At 66.9% G+C, this 26,589-nt stretch overlaps 1 protein-coding gene across 1 annotated transcript in view; it reads left to right on the plus strand.

Annotated features, from left to right (window-relative positions):
- LOC104578513 (symplekin scaffold protein) overlaps positions 1–21,841 on the plus strand; it is a 51,067-nt gene extending 29,226 nt beyond the window's left edge. The window contains exons 14-25 of the mRNA XM_088539048.1: positions 18–99; positions 1,549–1,662; positions 3,778–3,925; positions 3,997–4,157; positions 5,990–6,098; positions 6,178–6,278; positions 8,007–8,097; positions 9,236–9,337; positions 12,750–12,937; positions 18,659–18,835; positions 21,237–21,324; positions 21,819–21,841. Coding sequence (XP_088395174.1) covers positions 18–99; positions 1,549–1,662; positions 3,778–3,925; positions 3,997–4,157; positions 5,990–6,098; positions 6,178–6,278; positions 8,007–8,097; positions 9,236–9,337; positions 12,750–12,937; positions 18,659–18,835; positions 21,237–21,324; positions 21,819–21,841 — 1,384 coding nt within the window. The remainder of the gene's footprint in view (positions 1–17; positions 100–1,548; positions 1,663–3,777; positions 3,926–3,996; positions 4,158–5,989; positions 6,099–6,177; positions 6,279–8,006; positions 8,098–9,235; positions 9,338–12,749; positions 12,938–18,658; positions 18,836–21,236; positions 21,325–21,818) is intronic.
- The last annotated feature ends 4,748 nt before the right edge of the window (positions 21,842–26,589 follow it).

Consider the following 26,589-nt stretch of genomic DNA (forward strand, 5'->3'; position numbering starts at 1 on the left):
CCACCTTCCCCGCGCAGGATCTTCACCAAGGTGGTGCTGGAGGCTCCGCTCATCACCGAGAGCGCCCTGGAGGTCGTGCGCAAGTACTGCGAGGACGAGGTGAGGCCCTCGGGGATAAAGTGAGGCCCTCGGGGACAAGGTGAGGCCCTTGGGGACAAGGTGAAGCCCTTGGGGATGAAGTGAGGCCGCTGGGGACAAAGCGAGGCCCTTGGGGACGAGGTGAGGCCCTCGGGGATAAAGTGAGGCCCTCGGGGACAAAGTGAGGCCCTTGGGGACGAGGTGAAGCCCTAGGGGACGAAGTGAGGCCGTTGGGGACAAAGCGAGGCCTGCAGGGACAAAGTGAGGCCCTTGGGGACGAAATGAGGCTCTCGGGGACGAGGTGAAGCCCTTGGGATGAGGTGAGGCCCTCGGGGACAAAGCGAGGCCCTTGGGGACAAAGTGAGGCTGTTGGGGATGAAGTGAGCCCCTTGAGGACAAAGTGAGGCCCTTGAGGACAAAGTGAGGCCCTCAGGGACAAAACGAGGCCCTCGGGGACAAAGTGAGGCCTGCAGGGAAAAAGTGAAGCCCTTGGGGACGAGGTGAAGCCCTTGGGGACAAGGTGAGGCCCTCGGGGACAAAGTGAGGCCCTTGGGGACGAGGTGAGGCCCTCAGGGATAAAGTGAGGCCCTCGGGGACAAAGTGAGGCCCTTGGGGACAAGGTGAAGCCCTTGGGGATGAAGTGAGGCCGTTGGGGACAAAGTGAGGCCCTTGGGGATGAGATGAGGCCCTCGGGGATAAAGTGAGGCTGTTGGGGACGAGGTGAAGCTCTTGGGGACGAAGCGAGGCTGTTGGGGACAAAGTGAGGCCCTTGGGGATGAGGTGAGGCCCTCAGGGATAAAGTGAGGCCCTTGGGAACAAAGTGAGGCCTGCAGGGACAAAGTGAGGCCCTCGGGGATGAGGTGAAGGCCTCGGGGATGAAGTGAGGCCGTTGGGGGTGAAGTGGGGCCGTTGGGGATGAGGTGAGGCCCTCGGGGACAAAATGAGGCCCTCGGGGACAAAGTGAGACCCTTGGGGACGAGGTGAGGCCCTTGGGGACGAGGTGAAGCCCTTAGGGACAAAGTGAGGCCCTTGGGGATGAGATGAGGCCCTCGGGGATAAAGTGAGGCTGTTGGGGACGAGGTGAAGCTCTTGGGGACAAAGTGAGGCCGTTGGGGACAAAACGAGGCCCTTGGGGGCGAAGTGAGGCTGTTGGGGACAAAGTGAGGCCCTCAGGGACGAGGTGAAGCCCTCAGGGACAAAGTGAGGCCCTTGGGGACAAAGTGAGGCCCTCGGGGACAAAGCGAGGCCTGCAGGGATAAAGTGAGGCCCTTGGGGACAAAGTGAGGCCTGCAAGGACAAAGCGAGGCCTTTGGCGATGAGGTGAAGTCCTCCGGGACAAAGCAAAACCTGCAGGGACAAAGTGAGGCCCTCGGGGACAAAGCGAGGCCTGCAGGGACAAAGCGAGGCCCTCGGGGACGAGGCCAGGCCACTGTCCCCGCGCGTCCCCTCACGGCCGTGTCCCCGCCGCAGAGCCGCGCGTACCTGGGCATGTCCACCCTGCGCGACCTCATCTTCAAGAGGCCCTCGCGGCAGTTCCAGTACCTGCACGTCCTCCTGGACCTCAGCTCCCACGAGAAGGACAAGGTGAGAAGGGGCCGCCAGGGGGGAGCCTCCGCGGGAGGCCGGGCCTCAAGCCTCCCCCATCCTGAGGTCCTCAGGCCTCCACTGGCCTCCCCTATCCTGAGGTCCTCGGACCTCCCAGTGGCTTCCACTGCCTTGAGATCCTTGCAGTTGGTTCTGGGCCTCTACCCTGAGCTCCTCGCGGTTGGTTCCTCCACTGGCCTCCATCTGAGGTCCTGGTCCTTGTGTCCCTTGGGGTCTTCCCTTGCCGAGGGCCCCGAGGCGGGAGCCTCCGGGGGAGGCCGGGCCCCGAATCTCCCCCATACTGAGGTCCTCGGGCCTCCCGGTGGCCTCCGCTGGCCTGAGGTCCTTGCAGTTGGTTCTGGGCCTCTACCCTGAGCTCCTCGCAGTGGTTCCTCCACTGGCCTTCATCTGTGCTCCTCGCACTTGTGTCCATTGGGGTCCTGCCGGCGCCCTGCCGAGATTCCCAAGGCGGGAGCCTCCAGAGGGGGCCGGGCCCCGAGTTTCCCCCATCCTGAGGTCCCCGGGCCTCCCAGTGGCCTCCACTGGCCTGAGGTCCTTGCGGTTGGTTCTGGGCCTCTACCCTGAGCTCCTCGCAGTTGGTTCTGGGCCTCCACTGGCCTCCGCCCTGAGGTCCTGGCCCTTGTGTCCCTTTGGGTCCTGCCGGCCCTGCCGAGGGCCCTGAGACGGGAGCCTCCGGGGGAGGCCAGGGTCCGAGTCTCGCCCATCCTGAGGTCCTCAGGCCTCCACCAGCCTCCCCCATTGAGGTCCTTGGGCCTTTCCCATCCTGAGGTCCTTGGGCGTCCCAGTGGCCTCCACTGGCCTGAGCTCCTTGCAGTTGGTTCTGGGCCTCCAGGATTGGTTCCAGGCCTCTGCCCTGAGCTCCTCGCGCTTGGGACACTTGGGGTCTTCCCTTGCCAAGGGCCCCGAGGTGGGAGCCTCCGGGGGAGGCCAGGCCCTGAGTCTCCCTCATCCTGACGTCCTTGGGCCTCCCAGTGGCCTCCACTGGCCTGAGGTCCTTGCGGTTGGTTCTGGGCCTCTAGCCTGAGCTGCTCGCGGTTGGTTCCTCCACTGGCCTCCATCTGAGGTCCTGGCCCTTGTGTCCCTTGGGGTCTTCCCTTGCCGAGGGCCCCGAGGCGGGAGCCTTCGGGGGAGGCCGGGCCCCGAATCTCCCCCATGCTGAGGTCCTCGGGCCTCCCGGTGGCCTCCGCTGGCCTGAGCTTCTTGCGGTTGGTTCTGGGCCTCTACCCTGAGCTCCTCGCAGTGGTTCCTCCACTGGCCTCCGTATGTGCTCCTCGCGCTTGGGTCCATTGGGGTCCTGCCAGCGCCCTGCCGAGATCCTCAAGGCGGGAGCCTCCAGAGGGGGTCAGGCCCCGAGTTTCCCCCATTCTGAGGTCCCCGGGCCTCCCAGCGGCCTCCACTGGCCTGAGATCCTTGTGGTTGTTTCTGGGCCTCTACCCTGAGCTCCTCGCAGTTGGTTCTGGGCCTCCACTGGCCTCCGCCCTGAGGTCCTGGCCCTTGTGTCCCTTTGGGTCCTGCCGGCCCTGCCGAGGGCCCTGAGACGGGAGCCTCCGGGGGAGGCCAGGGCCCGAGTCTCGCCCATCCTAAGGTCCTCAGGCCTCCACCAGCCTCCCCCATTGAGGTCCTTGGGCCTCTCCCATCCTGCGGTCCTTGGGCATCTCAGTGGCCTCCACTGGCCTGAGGTCCTTGCAGTTGGTTCTGGGCCTCTACCCTGAGCTCCTCGCGGTTGGTTCCTCCACTGGCCTCCATCTGAGGTCCTCGCGCTTGTGTCCATTGGGGTCTTCCCGGGGCCTTGCCGAGGGCCCCAAGGCAGGGAACCTCCACGCTAGGCCGGGCCCCAAGTCTCCCCCATCCTGAGGTTCTCAGGCCTCCACCAGTCTCCCCCATTGAGGTCCTTGGGCCTCCACTGGCCTCCCCCACCCTGAGGTCCTCGGGCCTCCCGGTGGCCTCCACTGGCCTGAGCTCCTTGCGGTTGGTTCCGGGCCTCTACCCTGAGCCCCTCGCGCTTGTGTCCCTCGGGGTCCTCCCTCGCCGAGGGCCCCGAGGCGGGAGCCTCCGGCGGAGGCCGGTGCCACGGCGGCCTCCCCTCGCCCGCAGGTGCGCCAGCAGGCCCTGCTCTTCATCAAGCGCATGTACGAGAAGGAGCCTCTGCGCGAGTACGTGGAGAAGTTCGCCCTCAACTACCTGCAGCTGCTGGTGCACCCCAACCCGCCCTCCGTCCTCTTCGGCGCCGACAAGGACACGGGTAGGGGACGCTCTGGGGACGCGGGGTGGCCCCGCAGCGGCGGCGCCGTCTGAGCGCGGGGCCTCCCGCAGAGGTGGCGGCGCCGTGGACGGAGGAGACCATCAAGCAGTGCCTCTACCTCTACCTGGCGCTGCTGCCCCACAACCACAAGCTCATCCACGAGCTGGCCTCCGTCTACACGGAGGCCATCGCCGACATCAAGCGCACGGTGCTGCGCGTCATCGAGCAGCCGGTGAGGCCGCGCGCCGGGGCGGCGGGGACGAGGGGTCCGGTGGCCTCCGCTGCGCCCCGGTGGCCTCCTGTGGGTCCTGGGGCGTCCTCTGGGCCTTGGGGGCTTCCTCTGTTGCTTGGTGGCCTCCACTGTGCTCCAGTGGCCTCCCGTGGACCCCGGGGCCTCCTTTGGGCTTTGGTGGCCTCCTCTGTGCCCTGGTGGCCTCCCCCTGGGGCCTCCTCTGTACCCTAGTGGCCTCCTCTGTGCCCTGGTGGCCTCCTCTGGGCCTTGGGGGCCTCCTCTGCATCCTGCTGTCCCCTCCGCGTCCCCGCGTCCCCTCCTCACCCCCGTGTCCCCTCCACGCCGCAGTGTCCCCCCCTCACGCCCCGTGTGTCCCCTCCGCGTCCCCTCCGTGTCCTTGTGTCCCCTCTGTGTCCCCATGTCCTCTCCGTGTCCCCTCTGCGTCCCCATGTCCCCTCCGTGTCCCTTCTGCGTCCCCATGTCCCCTCCATGTCCCCATGTCCCCTCCGCATCCCCATGTCCCCTCTGCGCCCCTGTGTCCCCTCCTCAGGCCCCCTGCATCCCCATGTCTCCTCCATGTCCCCGTGTCCCCTCCGTGTCCCTGTGTCCCCTTCGCGTCCCCTCTGCGTCCCCTCCGCGTCCCCGTGTCCCCTCCGCGTCCCCGCGTCCCCTCTGCGTCCCCTCCTCATGCCCCCTGTGTCCCCTCCACACCTCAGCGTCCCCTCCGCGTCCCCATGTCCCCTCTGTGTCCCCTCCTGATCCCAGTGTCCCCTCTGCACCCCAGTGTCCCCCCCTCACGCCCCCTACGTCCCCTCCACGTCCCTGTGTCCCCTCCATGTCCCCATGTCCCCTCCACGTCCCCTCCGTGTCCCCTCCTCACACCCCCGCATCCCCATGTCCCCTCCACGTCCCCATGTCCCCTCCGTGTCCCTGGGTCCCTTCTGCATCCGATGTCCCCTTCTCAGGCCCCCTGCGTCCCCATGTCCCCTCCGTGCCCTTGTCCCCTCCCACACACCCCCTGCGTCCCCTCCGCGTCCCCATGTCCCATCCATGTCCCCTCTGTGTCCCCTCCATGTCCCCGTGTCCCCTCCGCGTCCCCATGTCCCCTCTGCGCCCCTGTGTCCCCTCCTCAGGCCCCCTGCATCTCCATATCCCCTCCGTGTCCCTGTGTCCCCTCCGTGTCCCTGTGTCCCCTGCGCGTCCCCATGTCCCCTCTGTGTCCCCTCTTGATCCCAGTGTCCCCTCTGCACCCCAGTGTCCCCCCCTCACGCCCCCTACGTCCCCTCCACGTCCCTGTGTCCCCTCCATGTCCCCATGTCCCCTCCACGTCCCCTCCGTGTCCCCTCCTCACGCCCCTGCATCCCCATGTCCCCTCCACGTCCCCGTGTCCCCTCCATGTCCCCATGTCCCCTCCGCATCCCTGTGTCCCCTCTGTGTCCCCGCCTCACACCCCCGCATCCCCATGTCCCCTCCACGTCCCCATGTCCCCTCCGTGTCCCCATGTCCCCTCCGCATCCCTGTGTCCCCTCTGTGTCCCCGCCTCACACCCCCGCATCCCCATGTCCCCTCTATGTCCCCATGTCCCCTCCATGTCCCCATGTCCCGTCCGCATCCCTGAGTACCCTCCATGTCCCCTCCTCGTCCCGGTGTCCCCTCCATGTCCCCGCGTCCCCTCCGCGCCCCTGTGTTCCCTCCTCGTCCCGGTGTCCCTTCCGCGTCCCCTCCGAGTCCCCATGTCCCCTCTGCATCCCCTCCTCATCCTGGCGTCCCCTCCATGCCCCGGTGTCCCCTCTGCGTCCCCGTGTCCCCTCACGTCCCCTCCGTGTCCCCAGATCCGCGGCATGGGCATGAACTCCCCGGAGCTGCTGCTGCTGGTGGAGAACTGCCCCAAGGGCGCCGAGACGCTGGTGACCCGCTGCCTCCACAGCCTCACGGACAAAGGTGCCACCCGCGCGGTCCCCCGCGTCCCCTCCGCGGGGCCCCGGTGGCCTCCGGTGACGAGGCCACCGCGGTGCCGCAGTGCCGCCGTCGCCGGAGCTGGTGAAGCGGGTGCGCGAGCTCTACCACAAGCGGCTGCCGGACGTTCGCTTCCTCATCCCGGTCCTCAACGGCCTCGAGAAGGTGGGAGCGCCCGCGGGGCCGGACGCCGGGGCCCGCGCGGGTACCCAGACACTGGGTACCTTGGTGTACCTTGGTGGCCTCCTCTGCACCTTAGTGGTCTCCTGTGTGTCCCAGTGGCCTCCTCTGTGCCCTCGTGGCCTCGCAGTGGCCTCCCCTGTGCCCCAGTGGCCTCCTGTGTGTCCCAGTGGCCTCCTCTGTGCCTCGGTGGCCTCCTCTGTGCCCCAGTGGCCTCCTCTGTGCCCTGGTGGCCTCGCAGTGGCCTCCCCTGTGCCCCAGTGGCCTCCTCTGTGTCCCGGTGGCCTCTGTGCCCTGGTGGCCTCGCAGTAGCCTCCTCTGTGCCCCGGTGGCCTCCTCTGCACCTTAGCGGCCTCCTGTGTGTCCCAGTGGCCTCCCCTGTGCCCCAGTGGTCGCCTCTGTGCCCTGGTGGCCCCACAGTGGCCTCCTCTGGGCCCCAGTGGCCTCCTCTGTGCCTCGGTGGCCTCCTCTGTGCCCCGCTGGCCTTGCAGTGGCCTGCTCTGTGCCCTGGTGGCCTCTGCCACATCCTGGTGACCTCTGTTGCGCCCTGGTGGCTTCCTCTGTGTCCCAGTGGCCTCTGTGCCCTAGTGGTCTCCTCTGCATCTTAGTGGCCTCCTGTGTGTCCCAGTGGCCTCCCCTGTGCCCCAGTGGCCTCCTCTATGCCCTGGTGGCCTCACAGTGGCCTCCTCTGTGCCTCCGTGGCCTCCTCTGTGCCTGATGGCCTCGCAGTGGCCTCCTCTGCGCCCTGGTGGCCTTCTCTGTGTCCCGGTGGCCTCTGTGCCCTAGTGGCCTCTGTGCCCTAGTGGTCTCCTCTGCACCTTAGTGGCCTCCTGTGTGTCCCAGTGGCCTCCCCTGTGCCCCAGTGGCCTCCTCTGTGCCCTGGTGGCCCCACAGTGGCCTCCCCTGTGCCCCAGTGGCCTCCTGTGTGTCCCAGTGGCCTCCTCTGTGCCTCGGTGGCCTCCTCTGTGCCCCAGTGGCCTCGCAGTGGCCTCCTCTGTGCCCCAGTGGCCTCCTCTGTGCCCTGGTGGCCTCCTCTGTGCCCCGGTGGCCTTCTCTGCACCTTAGCGGCCTCCTGTGTGTCCCAGTGGCCTCCTCTGTGCCCTGGTGGCCTCTATGCCCTGGTGGCCTCACAGTGGCCTCCTCTGTGCCCTGGTGGCCTCCTCTGTGCCTCAGTGGCCTCCTCTGAGCCTGATGGCCTCGCAGTGGCCTCCTCTGTGCCCCGCTGGCCTCGCAGTGGCCTCCTCTGCACCCTGGTGGCCTCCTCCGTACCCCAGTGCCCTCTGTGCCCTGGTGGCCTCGCAGTAGCCTCTTCTGTGCCTTGGTAGCCTCCCCTGTGCCCCGGTGGCCTCCTCTGTGCCCTAGTGGCCTCCTCTGTGCCCTGGTGGCCTCTTCTGTGCCCTAGTGGCCTCCTCTGTGTCCCGGTGGCCTCCTCTGTGCCCAGTGGCCTCGCAGTGGCCTCCTCTGTGCCCTGGTAGCCTCCCCTGTGCCCCAGTGGCTGCCTCTGTGCCCCGGTGGCCTCTGTGCCCTGCTGGCCTCGCAGTGGCCTCCCCTGTGCCCCGGTGGCCTCTGTTGCTCCCTGGTGGCCTCCTTTGTACCTTGGTGGCCTCCAACTGGGGCCCGAACACTGGGGCCCACGCCCGGACGCCTGGGCCCTCCCGGACGCCGAGCGGCTCCCGGCTGTCCCCTGAGGCCACCTCTCGTCCCCTCCCGCAGAAGGAGGTCATCCAGGCGCTGCCCAAGCTCATCAAGCTCAACCCCATCGTGGTCAAGGAGGTCTTCAACCGCCTGCTGGGCACGCAGCACGGTAGGGACGCGGGGACACGTCGGGGACAACCCCCGTGTCACCGTGGGGACGCCTTGGGGACAAGCCCGGTGCCGCTCTGGGGACATGGGACCTCCTTGGGGACAATCTCAGGGCCACTCTGGGACCATGGGACGTCCTTGGGGACAACCCTGGTGCCACTCTGGGGACATGGGACCTCCTTGGGAACAATCTCGGGGCCACGGGACCTCCTTGGGGACAAGCCCGGTGCCGCTCTGGGGACACGGGACCTCCCTGGGGTCCTGGTTCCTGCTCTGGGGACCTGGAACCTCCTTGGTGACAACCTTGGTGCCACACTGGGGACACGGGACCTCTGTGGTGGTGGTCCTGGTGTCACCTGGGGACACGGGACCCCCCTGGGGACAACTTCGGGGACATGGGACCTCCCTGGGGATGGTCCTGGTGTCACCCTGGGGCTATGGGACCTCCTTGGGGACAAGCCCGGTGTCACTCTGGGGACATGGGACCTCTGTGGTGGTCATCCTGGTGTCATCCTGGGGACATGGGACCTCCTTGGGGACAACTCTGGGGACATGGGACCTCCCTGGGGGTGGTTTTGGTTCCTGCTTTGGGGACATGGGACCTCTTTGGAGACAAGCCCTGTGTCACTCTGGGGACATGGGAGCTCTGTGGTGGTGGTCCTGGTGTCACCCTGGGGCCATGGGACCTCCTTGGGGACAATCTCAGGGCCACTCTGGGATCATGGGACCTCCGGGGTGGGTTGTGGCTGTGCCGCAGGGTCCGATTGTCACTGTCCCCTTGATGCGGTTGTCATTGTCCCCTTGGGCGCAGGGTGGCTGTGTCCCCGCTCAGCCCCGGCGTCACCCTGGGGCCACGGGACCTCCTTGGGGACAACCCCGATGTCACTCTGGGGACATGGGACCTCCTTGGGGACAATCTCAGGGCCACGAGACCTCCTTGGGGACAACTCCAGTGTCACCCTGGGGACATGGGACCTCCTTGAGGACAATCTCAGGGCCACTCTGGGGCCATGGGACCTCCGGGGTGGGTTGTGGCTGTGCCCCAGGGTCCGGTTGTCACTGTCCCCATGATGCGGTTGTCACCGTCCCCTCGCTGCGGTTGTCACTGTCCCCTGACGCGGTTGTCACTGTCCCCGCAGGCGAGGGCGCCTCGGCCGTGTCCCCGCTCAGCCCCGGGGAGCTGCTGGTGGCCCTGCACAACATCGACTCGTCCAAGTGTGACATGAAGTCCATCATCAAAGGTGGGTGCCACCGCCGCGGGGACGCCGGGGCGATCCCGGTGACACCACGGCGACACCGGTGACACCGTGGTGATACCATGACGATCCCGGTGACACCACGGCGACGCCGGTGACGCCATGGCGATCCCGGTGATGCCACGGTTGTCCCGGTGACACCATGGTGATGCCAGTGACACCGTGACGACCCCGGTGACGCCACGGTGATCCCGGTGACGCCACGGTGATGCTGGTGACACCATGGTGATCCCAGTGACGCCATGGCGATCTCGGTGACACCACGGTGATGCCGGTGACACCGCGACGGCCCCGGTGAGGCCACGGCGATCCCGGTGACACCACGGCGAGGCTGGTGACACCGTGGTGATCCTGGTGACTCCGCAGTGATCCTGGTGACACCGCGGTGACACTGGTGACCCCATAGCGATCTCGGTGACACCATGGCAATCCTGGTGACACCGTAGTGATCCCGGGGACACTGCGGTGATCCTGGTGACACCGCGGTGACACTGGTGACCCCGTGGCGATCCCGGTGACACCGTGGTGATCCTGGTGACACCGCAGTGATCCTGGTGACCCCATGGCGATCCCGGTGACACTGCGGTGATCCCGGCGATGCTGTGGCGATCCCGATGCCGCCGTGGCGATGCCGGTGACACCACGGTGCCGCTGGTGACACCACAGCGATCCTGGTGACACCACGGTGACACCGGTGACACTGCAATGATCCTGGTGACACCGCGGTGACACTGGTGACCCCAGGGCGATCCCAGTGACACCATGGTGATCCTGGTGACACCGCAGTGATCCTGGTGACACCACGGTGACACTGGTGACACCGCAGTGATCCTGGTGACACTGCGGTGACACTGGTGACCCCATGGCGATCCCAGTGACACCATGGTGATCCTGGTGACACCACAGTGATCCTGATGACGCCGTGGTGATCCTGGCAATGCTGTGGCAATGCTGGTGACACCACGGTGCCGCTGGTGACACTGCAGCGATCCTGGTGACACCGCAGTGATCCCAGTGACACCATGGTGATCCCGGTGACACCGTGGTGATCCCAGTGACGCTGTGGCGATCCTGGTGACACTGCAGTGATCCTGGTGACACCATGGTGATCCTGGTGACACCATGGTGACACTGGTGACCCCATAGTGATCCCGGTGACACCACAGTGATCCTGGTGACACTGGTGACACCATGGTGACAGCAGTGACCCCATGGCGATCCTGGTGACACCGTGGTGATCCCAGTGACACCGTGGTGATCCCAGTGATGCTGTGGTGATGCTAGTGACACCACAGTGACGCTGGTGACACCGCAGTGATCCTGGTGACACCGCGGTGACACTGGTGACCCCATGGCGGTCCTGATGACACCGTGGTGATCCTAGTGATGCTGTGGTGATCCTGGTGACACTGTGGCGACACCGGTGACACTGCAGTGATCCTGGTGACACCGTGGTGACACTGGTGACCCCGTGGCGGTCCTGGTGACACCGTGGTGATCCCAGTGATGCTGTCGTGATGCTGGTGACACCGTGATGACAGCAGTGACCCCATGGTGATCCTGGTGACACCGTGGTGATCCCAGTGACACTGTGGTGATCCCAGTGATGCTGTGGTGATGCTGGTGACACCACAGTGACTCTGGTGACACCACAGTGATTCTGGTGACGCCGCGGTGACACTGGTGACCCCATGGTGATCCCGGTGACACTGTGGTGATCCCAGTGACGCTGTGGTGATCCCGGTGACACCGTGGTGACACCAGTGACCCCATGGTGATCCTGGTGACACCACAGTGATCCTGGTGACACCGCAGTGATCCTGGTGACACCGTGGTGACACCAGTGACACCGTGGTGATCCCAGTGATGCTGTGGTGATGCTGGTGACATCGCAGCGATCCTGGTGACACCATGGCGATCCCAGTGACGCCGTGGCGATCCTGGTGTCACCGCGGTGATCCCGGTGACACCGTGGTGACACCACGGTGATTCCAGTGACACCACGGTGATCCTGGTGCTGCTGCAGTGATCCTGGTGACACCGCGGTGACACTGGTGACTCCATGGCGGTCCTGGTGACACCGTGGTGATCCCAGTGACGCTGTGGAAATCCTGGTGACACCGCAGTGATCCTAGTGACACCACGGTGACGCTGGTGACACCGCAGTGATCCTGGTGACACCGTGGTGATCCCAGTGACGCTGTGGCGATCCTGGTGACACCGCAGTGATGCTAGTGCCACCATGGTGATCCTGGTGACACCGCGGTGATGCTGGTGACACCGTGGTGATCCCGATGATGCTGTGGTGATCCCAGTGACGCTGTGGTGATCCCGGTGACACCACAGTGACGCTGGTGACACCACGGTGATCCCGGTGACACCACGGTGATCCTGGTGACACCGCGGTGATCCCAGTGACGCTGTGGCGATCCCGGTGACACCGCAGTGATCCTGGTGACACCGTGGTGACACTAGTGACACCGTGGTGATCCCAGTGATGCTGTGGCGATCCTGGTGACACTGCAGTGATGCTAGTGCCACCATGGTGATCCTGGTGACACCGCGGTGATCCTGGTGATGCCGTGGTGATCCCGGTGACACCACAGTGATCCTGGTGACACCGTGGTGACACCGCTGACACCGTGGTGATCCCAGTGATGCTGTGGTGATGCTGGTGACACCACAGTGATGCTAGTGCCACCATGGTGATCCTGGTGACACCGCGGTGATCCCGGTGACGCCGCGGTGATCCCGGTGACACTGCAGTGATCCTGGTGACACCGTGGTGACGCCAGTGACACCGTGGTGATCCCAGTGATGCTGTGGTGATGCTGGTGACACCACAGTGATGCTAGTGCCACCATGGTGATCCTGGTGACACCGCGGTGATCCCAGTGACGCTGTGGCGATCCCGGTGACACCGCAGTGATCCCGGTGACACCACAGTGATCCTGGTGACACCACGGTGACACTGGTGACACCTCAGTGATCCTGGTGACACCGTGGTGATCCCAGCGACGCTGTGGCGATCCTGGTGACACCGCAGTGATGCTAGTGCCACCATGGTGATCCTGGTGACACCGCGGTGATACTGGTGACACCGCGGTGATCCCGGTGACACCGCGGCGATCCCGGTGACGCTGTGGCGATCCCGGTGACACCGCAGTGATCCCGGCGACACCGCGGTGACACCACGGTGATTCCCGCGACCCCGCGGTGCTGCCGGCGCCACTATGGTGACACCGCGGCCATCCCGGTGACGCTGTGGTGACCCCAGTGATGCTGTGGCGATCCTGGTGACACCACAGTGATGCTAGTGCCACCATGGTGATCCTGGTGACACCGCGGTGATGCCGGTGACGCCGCGGCCATCCCGGTGACGCCGCCGTCCCCGCAGCCACCAACCTGTGCTTCGCCGAGCGCAACGTGTACACGTCGGAGGTGCTGGCCGTGGTGACGCAGCAGCTGCTGGAGCAGAACCCGCTGCCCGTCCTGCTCATGCGCACCGTGATCCAGGCGCTGGGCGCCTACCCGCGCCTGGGCGGCTTCGTCATGAACGTCCTCGCGCGCCTCATCATGAAGCAGGTGGCCGCGGGGACCCTCGGGTGGCCCTGGGGGGCCGCGGGGCCCTTTGGGTGGCCCTGGTGGCTGTGGGTCCCTTCGGGTGGCCACGGGGACCTCGGGTGGCTGCAGGGACCCTCGGGTGGCCCTGGTGGTTGTGGGTCCCTTCGGGTGGCCACGGGGACCTCGGGTGGCTGCAGGGACCCTCGGGTGGCCCTGGTGGCCACAGGGACCCTCGGGTGGCCCTGGGGGCCGCAGGGACCCTTGGGTGGCTGCAGGGACCTCGGGTGGCCGCAGGGACCTCGGGTGGCCCTGGTGGCCGCGGGGACCCTTGGGTGGCTGCAGGGACCCTCGGGTGGCCCTGGTGGTCGTGGGTCCCTTCAGGTGGTCGTGGGTCCCTTCGGGTGGCCACGGGGACCTTGGGTGGCTGCAGGGACCCTCGGGTGGCCCTGGTGGCCACGGGGACCCTCGGCTGGCTCTGGTGGTCGTGGGGTCCCTTCAGGTGGTCATGGGTCCCTTCGGGTGGCCACGGGGACCCTCGGGTGGCCCTGGGTCCCTTTGGGTGGCCACAAGTCCCTTCAAGTGGCCCTGGCGGCCGTGGGGCCCCTCGGGTGGCCCTGGTGGCCGCAGGTCCGTTCAGGTTGCCGTGGGTTCCCTCGGGTGGCCATGGGTCCCTTGAAGTGGTCCTGGTGGCCACGGGGACCCTCGGGTGGCCCTGGGGGCCGTGGGGACCCTCAGGTGGCCACGGGGACCCTCAGGTGACCCTGGTGGCCGCGGGGACCCTTGGGTGGCTGCAGGGACCCTCGGGTGGCCCTGGTGGTCGTGGGTCCCTTCAGGTGGTCATGGGTCCCTTCGGGTGGCCACGGGGACCTCGGGTGGCTGCAGGGACCCTCGGGTGGCCCTGGTGGCCACGGGGACCCTCGGGTGGCTCTGGTGGTCGTGGGTCCCTTCAGGTGGTCATGGGTCCCTTCGGGTGGCCACGGGGAGCCTCGGGTGGCCCTGGGGGCCGCAGGGACCCTTGGGTGGCTGCAGGGACCTCGGGTGGCCGCGGGGACCTCGGGTGGCCCTGGTGGCCGCGGGGACCCTTGGGTGGCTGCAGGGACCCTCGGGTGGCCCTGGTGGCCACGGGGACCCTCGGGTGGCTCTGGTGGTCGTGGGTCCCTTCAGGTGGTCATGGGTCCCTTCGGGTGGCCACGGGGACCCTCGGGTGGCCCTGGGTCCCTTTGGGTGGCCACAAGTCCCTTCAAGTGGCCCTGGTGGCCGTGGGGGCCCCTCGGGTGGCCCTGGTGGCCGCAGGTCCGTTCAGGTTGCCGTGGGTTCCCTCGGGTGGCCATGGGTCCCTTGAAGTGGTCCTGGTGGCCACGGGGACCCTCGGGTGGCCCTGGTGGTCGTGGGTCCCTTCAGGTGGTCATGGGTCCCTTCGGGTGGCCACGGGGACCCTCGGGTGGCCCTGGGTCCCTTTGGGTGGCCACAAGTCCCTTCAAGTGGCCCTGGTGGCCGTGGGGCCCCTCGGGTGGCCCTGGTGGCCGCAGGTCCGTTCAGGTTGCCGTGGGTTCCCTCGGGTGGCCATGGGTCCCTTGAAGTGGTCCTGGTGGCCACGGGGACCCTCGGGTGGCCCTGGTGGTCGTGGGTCCCTTCAGGTGGCTGTGGGTCCCTTCGGGTGGCCACGGGGACCTCGGGTGGCTGCAGGGACCCTCGGGTGGCCCTGGTGGCCACGGGGACCCTCGGGTGGCTCTGGTGGTCGTGGGTCCCTTCAGGTGGTCATGGGTCCCTTCGGGTGGCCACGGGGACCCTCGGGTGGCCCTGGGTCCCTTTGGGTGGCCACAAGTCCCTTCAAGTGGCCCTGGTGGCCGTGGGGCCCCTCGGGTGGCCCTGGTGGCCGCAGGTCCGTTCAGGTTGCCGTGGGTTCCCTCGGGTGGCCATGGGTCCCTTGAAGTGGTCCTGGTGGCCACGGGGACCCTCGGGTGGCCCTGGTGGCCACGGGGACGCTCGGGTGGCTCTGGTGGTCGTGGGTCCCTTCAGGTGGTCATGGGTCCCTTCGGGTGGCCACGGGGACCCTTGGGTGGCCCTGGGGGCCGCAGGGATCCTTGGGTGGCTGCAGGGACCTCGGGTGGCCGCGGGGACCTCGGGTGGCCCTGGTGGCCGCGGGGACCCTTGGGTGGCTGCAGGGACCCTCGGGTGGCCCTGGTGGTCGTGGGGACCTTCAGGTGGCCGCGGGGACCCTCGGGTGGCCGCGGGGACCCTCATGTGGCCCTGATGGCCACAGGTCCGTTTGGGTGGCCGTGGGTTCCCTCAGGTGGCTCTGGTGGCCGTGGGTCCCTTTGGGTGGCCACAAGTCCCTTCAAGTGGCCCTGGTGGCCACAGGGACCCTCAGGTGGCCGTGGGTCCATTCAGGTGGCCACGGGGACCCTCAGGTGGCCGCGGGGACCCTCGGGTGGCCCTGGGGCCCTTGGGTGGCTGCAGGGACCCTCACGTGGCCCTGGTGGCCGCAGGGACCTCGGGTGGCTGCGGGGACCCTTGGGTGGCCCTGGTGGCCACGGGGACCTCTGGTGCCCGCGGGTTCCCTCATGTGGCCCTGGTGGCCACGGGATGGCCCTGGTGGCCATGGGTCCATTCAGGTGGCCATGGGGACCCTCGGGTGGCCCTGGTGGCCGCGGGTCCATTCGGGTGTCTGCGGGTTCCCTCACGTGGCCCTGGTGGCCGCAGGTCCGTTCAGGTTGCCGTGGGTTCCCTCGGGTGGCCCTGGTGGCCGTGGGTCCCTTTGGGTGGCCACAAGTCCTTCAAGTGGCCCTGGTGGCCACGGGGACCCTCGGGTGGCCCTGGTGGCCGCGGGTCCATTCAGGTGGTCGTGGATCCCTTCGGGTGGCTGCGGGTCCCCTCATGTGGCCCTGGTGGCCGCAGGGACCTCGGGTGGCTGTGGGGACCCTAAGGTGGCCCTGGTGGCCACAGGTCCCTTCGGGTGTCTGCGGGTTCCCTCACGTGGCCCTGGTGGCCATGGGTCCCTTTGGGTGGCCGCGGGTGGCCCTGGTGGCCGCGGGGACCCTCGGGTGGCCGCGGGGACCCTTGGGTGGCCATGGGGACCCTTTGAGTGGCTGCGGGTTCCCTCACATGGCCCTGGTGGCCGTGGGTCCATTCGGGTGGCCACGGGGACCCTCGGGTGGCCCTGGGGCCCTTGGGTAGCTGCAGGTCCCCTTGGGTGGCTGCCGGGACCCTCGGGTGGCCCTGGTGGCCGTGGGGACGCTCGGGTGGCCATGGTTCCTTTCTGGTGGCCGTGGGGACCCTCGGGTGGCCGCGGGGACCCTCATGTGGCCCTGATGGCCACAGGTCCGTTTGGGTGGCCGTGGGTTCCCTCACGTGGCTCTGGTGGCCGTGGGTCCCTTTGGGTGGCCACAAGTCCCTTCAAGTGGTCCTGGTGGCCGCGGGGCCCTTGGGTGGCCACGGGTCCCTGTGGGTGGCTGCAGGTCCCCTCGGGTGGCTGCGGGTTCCCTCATGTGGCCCTGGTGGCCACAGGATGGCCCTGGTGGTCGTGGGTCCCTTCAAGTGGTTGTGGGTCCCTTCAGGTGGCCACGGGGACCCTCGGGTGGCCGCGGGGATCCTTGGGTGGCCATGGGGACCCTTCGGGTGGCTGCAGGTTCCCTCACATGGTCCTGGTGGCCGCGGGGACCTCGGGTGGCCGCGGGGACCCTTGGGTGGCCATGGGGACCCTTCTGGTGGCTGCAGGTTCCCTCACATGGTCCTGGTGGCCGTGGGTCCATTCGGGTGGCCACAGGGACCCTTGGGTGGCCCTGGGGCCCTTGGGTGGCTGCAGGTCCCCTTGGGTGGCTGCAGGTTCTCTCATGTGGCCCTGGTGGTTGCAGGGACCTCAGGTGGCCACGGAGACCCTCAGGTGGCTGCGGGTTCCCTCATGTGGCCCTGGGGGCCGCGGGGACCTCGGGTGGCCGCGGGGACCCTCGGCTGGCCCTGGTGGCCATGGGTCCCTTTGGGTGGCCGCAAGTCCCTTCAAGTGGTCCTGGTGGCCACGGGGACCCTCAGGTGGCCCTGGTGGCCGTGGGTCCATTCGGGTGGCTGCGGGGACCCTCGGGTGGCTGCAGGGACTCTCGGGTGGCCCTTGTGGCCGCAGGTCCCCCCGGGTGGCCATGGCTGCCCTTAGGCGGTCGCGGGTCCCCTCTGGTGGCCCCTGGTGGCCCCGGGGGCTCCGGGTTGACCCTGCTGGGGCTCCGGGGTGGCCCTTCCTGGCCGCGGTGGCCGGCCTGGCCCTGGCACCGCTGGGTGGCCCTTGTCGTGCTCTGGGTGTCCCCTGCCCGTCCTGGTGTCCCTTGTCCTGCTCTGTGTGTCCATCCTGGTGTCCCATGTGTCCCCCTGCCCATCCTGGTGTCCCCTTGCGTGTCCCCCCTGCCCGTCCCCATGTCCCCGCTGTCCCCATGTCCCCTGACCGCAGTGCCCCCCCCACAAGGTGTGGGAGGGCTTCAAGTGCTGCCACCCCCTCCCTGTGCCCAGTGTGTCCCCATGTCCAATGTGTCCCCATGTCCCCTGACCCGGTGTCCCCCCATGTCCCCTTTCTGCAGGTGTGGAAGTACCCCAAGGTGTGGGAGGGCTTCATCAAGCGCTGCCACCCTGTCCCCATGTCCAATGTGTCCCCATGTCCAATGTGTCCCTGTGTCCCCTTGTCCCCATGTCCCCTTGTCCCCTGACCCCGTGTCCCCGTGTCCCTTTTCCCAGGTGTGGAAGTACCCCAAGGTGTGGGAGGGCTTCATCAAGCGCTGCCACCCTGTCCCCATGTCCAATGTGTCCCTGTGTCCCCGTGTCCCCGTGTCCCCTGACCCCGTGTCCCTGTGTCCCCTGACCCGGTGTCCCCTCTTTTCCCAGGTGTGGAAGTACCCCAAGGTGTGGGAGGGCTTCATCAAGCGCTGCCAGCCTGTCCCCATGTCCAATGTGTCCCCATGTCCAATGTGTCCCCATGCTCTTTGTGCCCATCCCGCTGTCCCTGTCCCCGCCATGTCCCCTGACCCTGTGTCCCCATGTCCCCTGACCCTGTGTCCCCGTGTCCCCTGACCCCGTGTCCCCGTGTCCCTTTTCCCAGGTGTGGAAGTACCCCAAGGTGTGGGAGGGCTTCATCAAGTGCTGCCAGCCTGTCCCCATGTCCAGTGTGTCCCCATGTCCAATGTGTCCCCATGTCCAATGTGTCCCTGTGTCCCCGTGTCCCCATGTCCCCTGACCCCGTGTCCCCGTGTCCCCGTGTCCCTTTTCCCAGGTGTGGAAGTACCCCAAGGTGTGGGAGGGCTTCATCAAGTGCTGCCAGCCTGTCCCCATGTCCAATGTGTCCCCATGTCCAATGTGTCCCTGTGTCCCCGTGTCCCCATGTCCCCTTGTCCCCTGACCCGGTGTCCCCCCATGTCCCCTTTCTGCAGGTGTGGAAGTACCCCAAGGTGTGGGAGGGCTTCATCAAGTGCTGCCAGCCTGTCCCCATGTCCAATGTGTCCCCATGTCCAATGTATCCCCATGTCCAATGTGTCCCTGTGTCCCCGTGTCCCCATGTCCCCTTGTCCCCTGACCCCGTGTCCCCGTGTCCCCGTGTCCCTTTTCCCAGGTGTGGAAGTACCCCAAGGTGTGGGAGGGCTTCATCAAGCGCTGCCACCCTGTCCCCATGTCCAATGTGCCACTGCGCCCAGCATGTCCCCATGTCCATCCCACTGTCCTGGCCGTGTCCCCTGACCCAGTGTCCCCCCGTGTCCCCTCTTTTCGCAGGTGTGGAAGTACCCCAAGGTGTGGGAGGGCTTCATCAAGTGCTGCCAGCGCACGCGGCCGCAGTCGTTCCAGGTGATCCTGCAGCTGCCGCCGCCGCAGCTGGCGGCCGTGTTCGAGAAGTGCCCGGAGCTGCGGGAGCCGCTGCTGGCGCACGTGCGGGCGCTGACCCCCCACCAGGTGGCACCGCGGGGACACGGGGGGTGACACCGCGGGGGGACATGGGGACACACGGGGACACCCACCCGGCTGTGTGGGACAAGTGCCCGGAGCTGCGGGAGCCGCTGCTGGCGCACGTGCGGGCGCTGACCCCCCACCAGGTGACACCGCGGGGACACGGGGACACGGTGGGAACATGGGGACTTGGTGGGGACATGGGACACATGGGGACACACGGGGACACCCACCCGGCCGTGTTGGACAAGTGCCCGGAGCTGCGGGAGCCGCTGCTGGCGCACGTGCGGGTGCTGACCCCCCATCAGGTGACACCGCGGGGACACGGGGGGTGACACCGCGGGGGGACATGGGGACACATGGGGACACATGGGGACACCCACCCGGCCGTGTTGGACAAGTGTCCAGAGCTGCGGGAGCCGCTGCTGGCGCACGTGCGGGCGCTGACCCCGCACCAGGTGACACCGCGGGGACACGGGGACACGGTGGGGACATGGGGACATGGTGGGGACATGGGACACATGGGGACACACGGGGACACCCACCCGGCCGTGTGGGACAAGTGTCCGGAGCTGCGGGAGCCGCTGCTGGCGCACGTGCGGGCGCTGACCCCCCACCAGGTGACACCGCGGGGACACGGGGGGTGACACCGCGGGGGGACATGGGGACACATGGGGACACCCACCCGGCCGTGTTCGAGAAGTGCCCGGAGCTGCGGGAGCCGCTGCTGGCGCACGTGCGGGCGCTGACCCCCCACCAGGTGACACCGCGGGGACACGGGGACACGGTGGGGACATGGGACACATGGGGACACATGGGGACACATGGGGACACCCACCCGGCCGTGTGGGAGAAGTGCCCGGAGCTGCGGGAGCCGCTGCTGGCGCACGTGCGGGCGCTGACCCCCCACCAGGTGACACCGCGGGGACACGGGGACACGGTGGGGACATGGGACACATGGGGACACATGGGGACACATGGGGACACCCACCCGGCCGTGTGGGAGAAGTGTCCGGAGCTGCGGGAGCCGCTGCTGGCGCACGTGCGGGCGCTGACCCTGCACCAGGTGACACCGCGGGGACACGGGGACATCATGGGGACATGGGGACATGGTGGGGACATGGGACACATGGGGACACACGGGGACACCCACCCGGCCGTGTTCGAGAAGTGCCCAGAGCTGCGGGAGCCGCTGCTGGCGCACGTGCGGGCGCTGACCCCCCACCAGGTGACACCGCGGGGACATGGGGACATGGTGGGGACATGGGGACTTGGTGGGGACATGGGACACATGGGGACACACGGGGACACCCACCCGGCCGTGTTGGACAAGTGCCCGGAGCTGCGGGAGCCGCTGCTGGCGCACGTGCGGGCGCTGACCCCCCACCAGGTGACACCGCGGGGACACGGGGGGTGACACCGCAGGGGGACATGGGGACACATGGGGACACCCACTCGGCTGTGTGGGACAAGTGCCCGGAGCTGCGGGAGCCGCTGCTGGCGCACGTGCGGGCGCTGACCCCCCACCAGGTGACACCGCGGGGACACGGGGACATGGTGGGGACACGGGGGGTGACACCATGGGGGGACATGGGGACACATGGGGACACCCACCCGGCCGTGTGGGACAAGTGCCCGGAGCTGCGGGAGCCGCTGCTGGCGCACGTGCGGGCGCTGACCCCCCACCAGGTGACACCACGGGGACACGGGGACATGGTGGGGACACGGGGGGTGACACCATGGGGGGACATGGGGACACATGGGGACACCCACCCGGCCGTGTTCGAGAAGTGCCCGGAGCTGCGGGAGCCGCTGCTGGCGCACGTGCGGGCGCTGACCCCCCACCAGGTGACACCACGGGGACACGGGGACATGGTGGGGACACGGGGGGTGACACCATGGGGGGACATGGGGACACATGGGGACACCCACCCAGCCGTGTGGGACAAGTGCCCGGAGCTGCGGGAGCCGCTGCTGGCGCTGACCCCCCACCAGGTGACACCACGGGGACACGATGGGGACACCCTGGGGTCACCTTGGGGGGACACACCTCGGGGGGACACGGCTCGGGGACACCTTGGGGACACCCTGGGGACACACACCTGGGCGGAACATGGCTCGGGGACACCTTGGTGACACCTCGGGGACACACACCCAGGGGGACACATCTGGGTGACACCTTGGGGACACCTCAGGGACGCATGGCTGGGTGACATCACAGGGACACCCTCTGGACACACAGCTGGGGGGGACACAGCTGGGTGACACCTCGGGGACACAACCCCGGGGGGGGACATGGGTGGGTGACACCTCGGGGACACCCCAGGGACACACACCGGGGGGGGGACACGGCTGGGTGACACCTTGGGGACACTGTCCTGCCCCTCGCTGACCCCCCCCCCCCCAGCAAGCCCACGTGCCCCTCTCCACCATGGCCGTCCTGGAGGCCAGCGCCAAAACAGGAGCCCGAGGGCAAGGAGCCCCCCCCCGAGGAGGTGAGACCCCCCCGGAACCCCCCAAAACCCCCCAGAACCCCCATGGCCCCCCCAAATCCATGGAACCCCCCAGAGCCCCCAAAAACCCCCCCAAAACCCCCATGGCCCCCCCAAACCCCTGGAACCCCCCAGAGCCCCCCCGGAGCCCCCATGTCCCCCCCCAGTCCCCTGTACCCCCCAAAACCCCCCTGGAACCTCCATGGCCCCCACCCAAACCCATGGAACCCCCCTGGAACCCCCCCCCCGGAATCCCCATGGCCCCCCGAAACCCCTGGAACCCCCCAAACCCCCCAAACCCCTCATGACACCCCCCAGGACCCCCCAGGACCCCCCCCCAAACCCCCCTATAACTCCCCAAACCCAAATGCCCCCCCAGAATCCCCAGAACCCCCCAGGACCCCCACCCCCCCCCAAAACACCCCAAAACCTTCCTATAACCCCCAAATCCCCCATGTCCTCCCTGACCCCCTCCAACCCCCCCAGAACCCCCTCAGGACCCCCCAAGCCCCCCCTATAAACCCGAACCCCCCATGTCCCCCCCACCCCCCAAAACACCCCCAAACCCTCCTATAACCCCCCAAATCCCCCATGTTCCCCCTGACCCCCCCCTAAACCCCCCCCCAGACTCCCCCATGCCCCCCCCCCGGGCGCTAGAGCCCAAATTGGGGGGCGGGGGGGGGTCCTCAACCCCCCCTCCCCCCAGGACAAGGTGCCAAGCGGGGGGGGGCGACGAGGAGGGGGGGGCCAAGGCGGGGGGGGGCGGCCCGCCCCCCGGCGCCCCCCCCCCGCCGAGGAGCCCCCCCCGGAGCCGCGGCCGGACGCCCCGGAGCCCCCCCGGGAGGAGGAGGAGGAGGAGGAGGAGGAGCCTCGCGGGGGGGGGGCGGCCCCCCCCCGGCACCCCCCAAGGTACCGACCCCCCCCCTTCCGTCACCCCCCCCATTGGGGTCCTCCAACCCCCCCCCCACATTGGAGTCCTCCACCCCCCCCCACATTGGGGTCCTCCAACCCCCCTCCCATTGGGGTCCTCCAACCACCCCCATTGGGGTCCTCCAAGCCCCCCTCCATTGGGGTCCTCCAACCCCCCACATTGGGGTCCTCCAACCTCCCCCCCACATTGGGGTCCTTCAACCCCCCCCACATTGGGGTCCTCCAAGCCCCCCCATTGGGGTCCTCCAACCCCCCCACATTGGGGTCCTCCAACCTCCCCCCCACATTGGGGTCCTCCAACCCCCCCACATTGGAGTCCTCCAACCCCCCACATTGAGGTCCTCCAAACACCCCCCCATTGGGGTCCCCCAACCCCTCCCCCCCCCACATTGGGGTGCTCCAACCCCCCTCCACATTGGGGTCCTCCAACCCCCCTCCCATTGGGGTCCTCCAACCTCCCCCCCCACATTGGGGTCCTCCAACCACCCCCATTGGGGTCCTCCAACCCCCCCACATTGGGGTCCTCCAACCCCCCCCCATATGGGATCCTCCCCCCCCCCCACCTTGGGGTCCTCCAACCCCCCCCACCTTGGGTGCTCTAACCCCCCCCCCCTTTTCCAGGACCCCCCCACGGGCGCCGAGGGCCCCCCCCGGCCGAGGGGGGCGGGGCCAGCAGCCCCCCCGCGGAGCCGCCCCCCCCCCGGGACCCAACCCACGGAGCTGCCCCCCCCGCTGGGCCCGGCGCCCCCCCCGCCCGAGGGCTGAACCGGGGGGGGGCGGCGCGGACCCCCCCCCGGGGGCTGCTCTCATTAAAGGCTTCCCCCCCCCCGCACCTTGTCTATGGTTTTCTTGTCATTTTTTCCCCCTTTTTTGTCATTTTTCCCTTTTTTTGATGATTTTTTTCCTTTTTTGTTGTTTTTTCCTTTTTTTGTTGGCTTTTCCCTTTTTTGTTGTTTTTTTCCCCCTTTTTTGTTGTTTTTTTCCCCTTTTTTGTTGTTCCCCCCCCCCTTTTTTTTTTCCTTTTTGGATGTTTTTTCCCCACAAATGGGACCCTCTCCCTGTGGCCCCCCCCTTTATACCGCACCTGCCCCCCCCCCCACAGGGCCCCATAGAGGTGAATGGGGGACATGGGGACAGATTGGGGACACCATGAGGGCCCCATAGAGGTGAATGGGGACACAGGGACAGGTTGGGGACACCGTGAGGGCCCCATAGAGGTGAATGGAGGACAAGGGGACAGGTTGGGGACACCATGAGGGCCCCATAAAGGTTCATGGGGGACATGAGGACAGATTGGGGACACCATGAGGGCCCCATAGAGGTGAATGGGGGACATGGGGACAGGTTGGGGACATCTCAGGTGCCACACAGAGGTTCATGGGGAACATGGGGACAGGTTGGGGACACAAGTGTCACACAGAGGTGAATGGAAGGCATGGGGACAGGTTGGGGACACCATGAGGGCCCCATAGAGGTGAATGGGGGACATAGGGACAGTTGGGGACACCGTGAGGGGCCCCATAGAGGTGAATGGGGGACGTGGGGACAGGTTGGGGACACAAGTGTCACACAGAGGTTCATGGGGGACATGGGGACAGATTGGGGAAACCACGAGGGCCCCATAAAGGTTCATGGGGGACACGGGGACAGGTTGGGGACACCATGAGGGCCCCATAGAGGTGAATGGGGGACACGGGGACAGGTTGGGGACACAAGTGTCACACAGAGGCTCATGGGGGACATGGGGACAGGTTGGGGACACCATGAGGGCCCCATAGAGGTGAATGGGGGGCATGGGGACAGATTGGGGACACCATGAGGGCCCCATAGAGGTGAATGGAGGACAAGGGGACAGGTTGGGGACACCATGAGGGCCCCATAAAGGTTCATGGGGGACATGGGGACAGGTTGGGGACATCTCAGGTGCCACACAGAGGTTCGTGGGGAACATGGGGACAGGTTGGGGACACCCTGAGGGCCCCATAAAGGTTCATGGGGGACACGGGGACAGGTTGGGACACAAGTGTCACACAGAGGTGAATGGAAGGCATGGGACAGGTTGGGGACACCATGAGGGCCCCATAGAGGTGAATGGGGGACACAGGACAGGTTGGGGACACAAGTGCCACACAGAGGTGAATGGGGACGAGGGGACAGGTTGGGGACACCATGAGGGCCCCATAAAGGTTCATGGGGGACATGGGGACAGGTTGGGGACACCGTGAGGGCCCCATAGAGGTGAATGGAGGACAAGGGGACAGGTTGGGGACACCATGAGGGTCCCATAAAGGTTCATGGGGGACATGAGGACAGATTGGGGACACCATGAGGGCCCCATAGAGGTGAATGGGGGACATGGGGACAGGTTGGGGACATCTCAGGTGCCACACAGAGGTTCATGGGGAACATGGGACAGGTTGGGGACACAAGTGTCACACAGAGGTGAATGGAAGGCATGGGGACAGGTTGGGGACACCATGAGGGCCCCATAGAGGTGAATGGGGGACATAGGGACAGGTTGGGGACACCGTGAGGGCCCCATAGAGGTGAATGGGGGACGTGGGGACAGGTTGGGGACACAAGTGTCACACAGAGGTTCATGGGGGACATGGGGACAGATTGGGGAAACCACGAGGGCCCCATAAAGGTTCATGGGGGACACGGGGACAGGTTGGGGACACCATGAGGGCCCCATAGAGGTGAATGGGGGACACGGGGACAGGTTGGGGACACAAGTGTCACACAGAGGCTCATGGGGGACATGGGGACAGGTTGGGGACACCATGAGGGCCCCATAGAGGTGAATGGGGGGCATGGGGACAGATTGGGGACACCATGAGGGCCCCATAGAGGTGAATGGAGGACAAGGGGACAGGTTGGGGACACCATGAGGGCCCCATAAAGGTTCATGGGGGACATGGGGACAGGTTGGGGACATCTCAGGTGCCACACAGAGGTTCGTGGGGAACATGGGGACAGGTTGGGGACACCCTGAGGGCCCCATAAAGGTTCATGGGGGACACGGGGACAGGTTGGGGACACAAGTGTCACACAGAGGTGAATGGAAGGCATGGGGACAGGTTGGGGACACCATGAGGGCCCCATAGAGGTGAATGGGGGACACAGGGACAGGTTGGGGACACAAGTGCCACACAGAGGTGAATGGGGGACGAGGGGACAGGTTGGGGACACCATGAGGGCCCCATAAAGGTTCATGGGGGACATGGGGACAGGTTGGGGACACCGTGAGGGCCCCATAGAGGTGAATGGGGGACACGGGGACAGGTTGGGGACACAAGTGCCACACAGAGGTGAATGGAAGGCATGGGGACAGGTTGGGGACACCATGAGGGCCCCATAGAGGTGAATGGGGGACATGGGGACAGGCTGGGGACACCATGAGGGCCCCATAGAGGTGAATGGGGGACATGGGGACAGTTTGGGGACACCATGAGGGCCCCATAGAAGTGAATGGGGGACGTGGGGACAGGTTGGGGACACCATGAGGGCCCCATAAAGGTTCATGGGGGACACGGGGACAGGTTGGGGACACCATGAGGGCCCCATAGAGGTGAATGGGGGACGTGGGGACAGGTTGGGGACACCATGAGGGCCCCATAGAGGTGAATGGGGGACAGGTTGGGGACACAAGTGCCACACAGAGGCTCATGGGGGACATGAGGACAGGTTGGGACACCATGAGGGCCCCATAGAGGTGAATGGGGGGCATGGGGACAGATTGGGGACACCATGAGGGCCCCATAGAGGTGAATGGAGGACAAGGGGACAGGTTGGGGACATCTCAGGTGCCACACAGAGGTTCATGGGGAACATGGGGACAGGTTGGGGACACCCTGAGGGCCCCATAAAGGTTCATGGGGGGCACGGGGACAGGTTGGGGACACAAGTGTCACACAGAGGTGAATGGGGGACACGGGGACAGGTTGGGGACACCCTGAGGGCCCCATAAAGGTTCATGGGGGACACGGGGACAGGTTGGGGACACCATGAGGGCCCCATAAAGGTTCATGGGGGACGTGGGGACAGGTTGGGGACACCATGAGGGCCCATAGAGGTGAATGGGAGACACGGGGACAGGTTGGGGACACAAGTGTCACACAGAGGTTCATGGGGGACATGAGGACAGGTTGGGGACACCATGAGGGCCCCATAGAGGTGAATGGGGGACACAGGGACAGGTTGGGGACACAAGTGTCACACAGAGGTTCATGGGGACGTGGGGACAGTTTGGGGACACCATGAGGGCCCCATAGAGGTGAATGGGGGACACAGGGACAGTTTGGGGACACCGTGAGGGCCCCATAGAGGTGAATGGGG

This window comes from Tinamus guttatus, unplaced genomic scaffold (assembly GCF_059628265.1).
Source record: "Tinamus guttatus ecotype Peru unplaced genomic scaffold, ASM5962826v1 Tinamus_guttatus_pri_ptg001345l, whole genome shotgun sequence".
NCBI lineage: Eukaryota > Metazoa > Chordata > Aves > Tinamiformes > Tinamidae > Tinamus > Tinamus guttatus.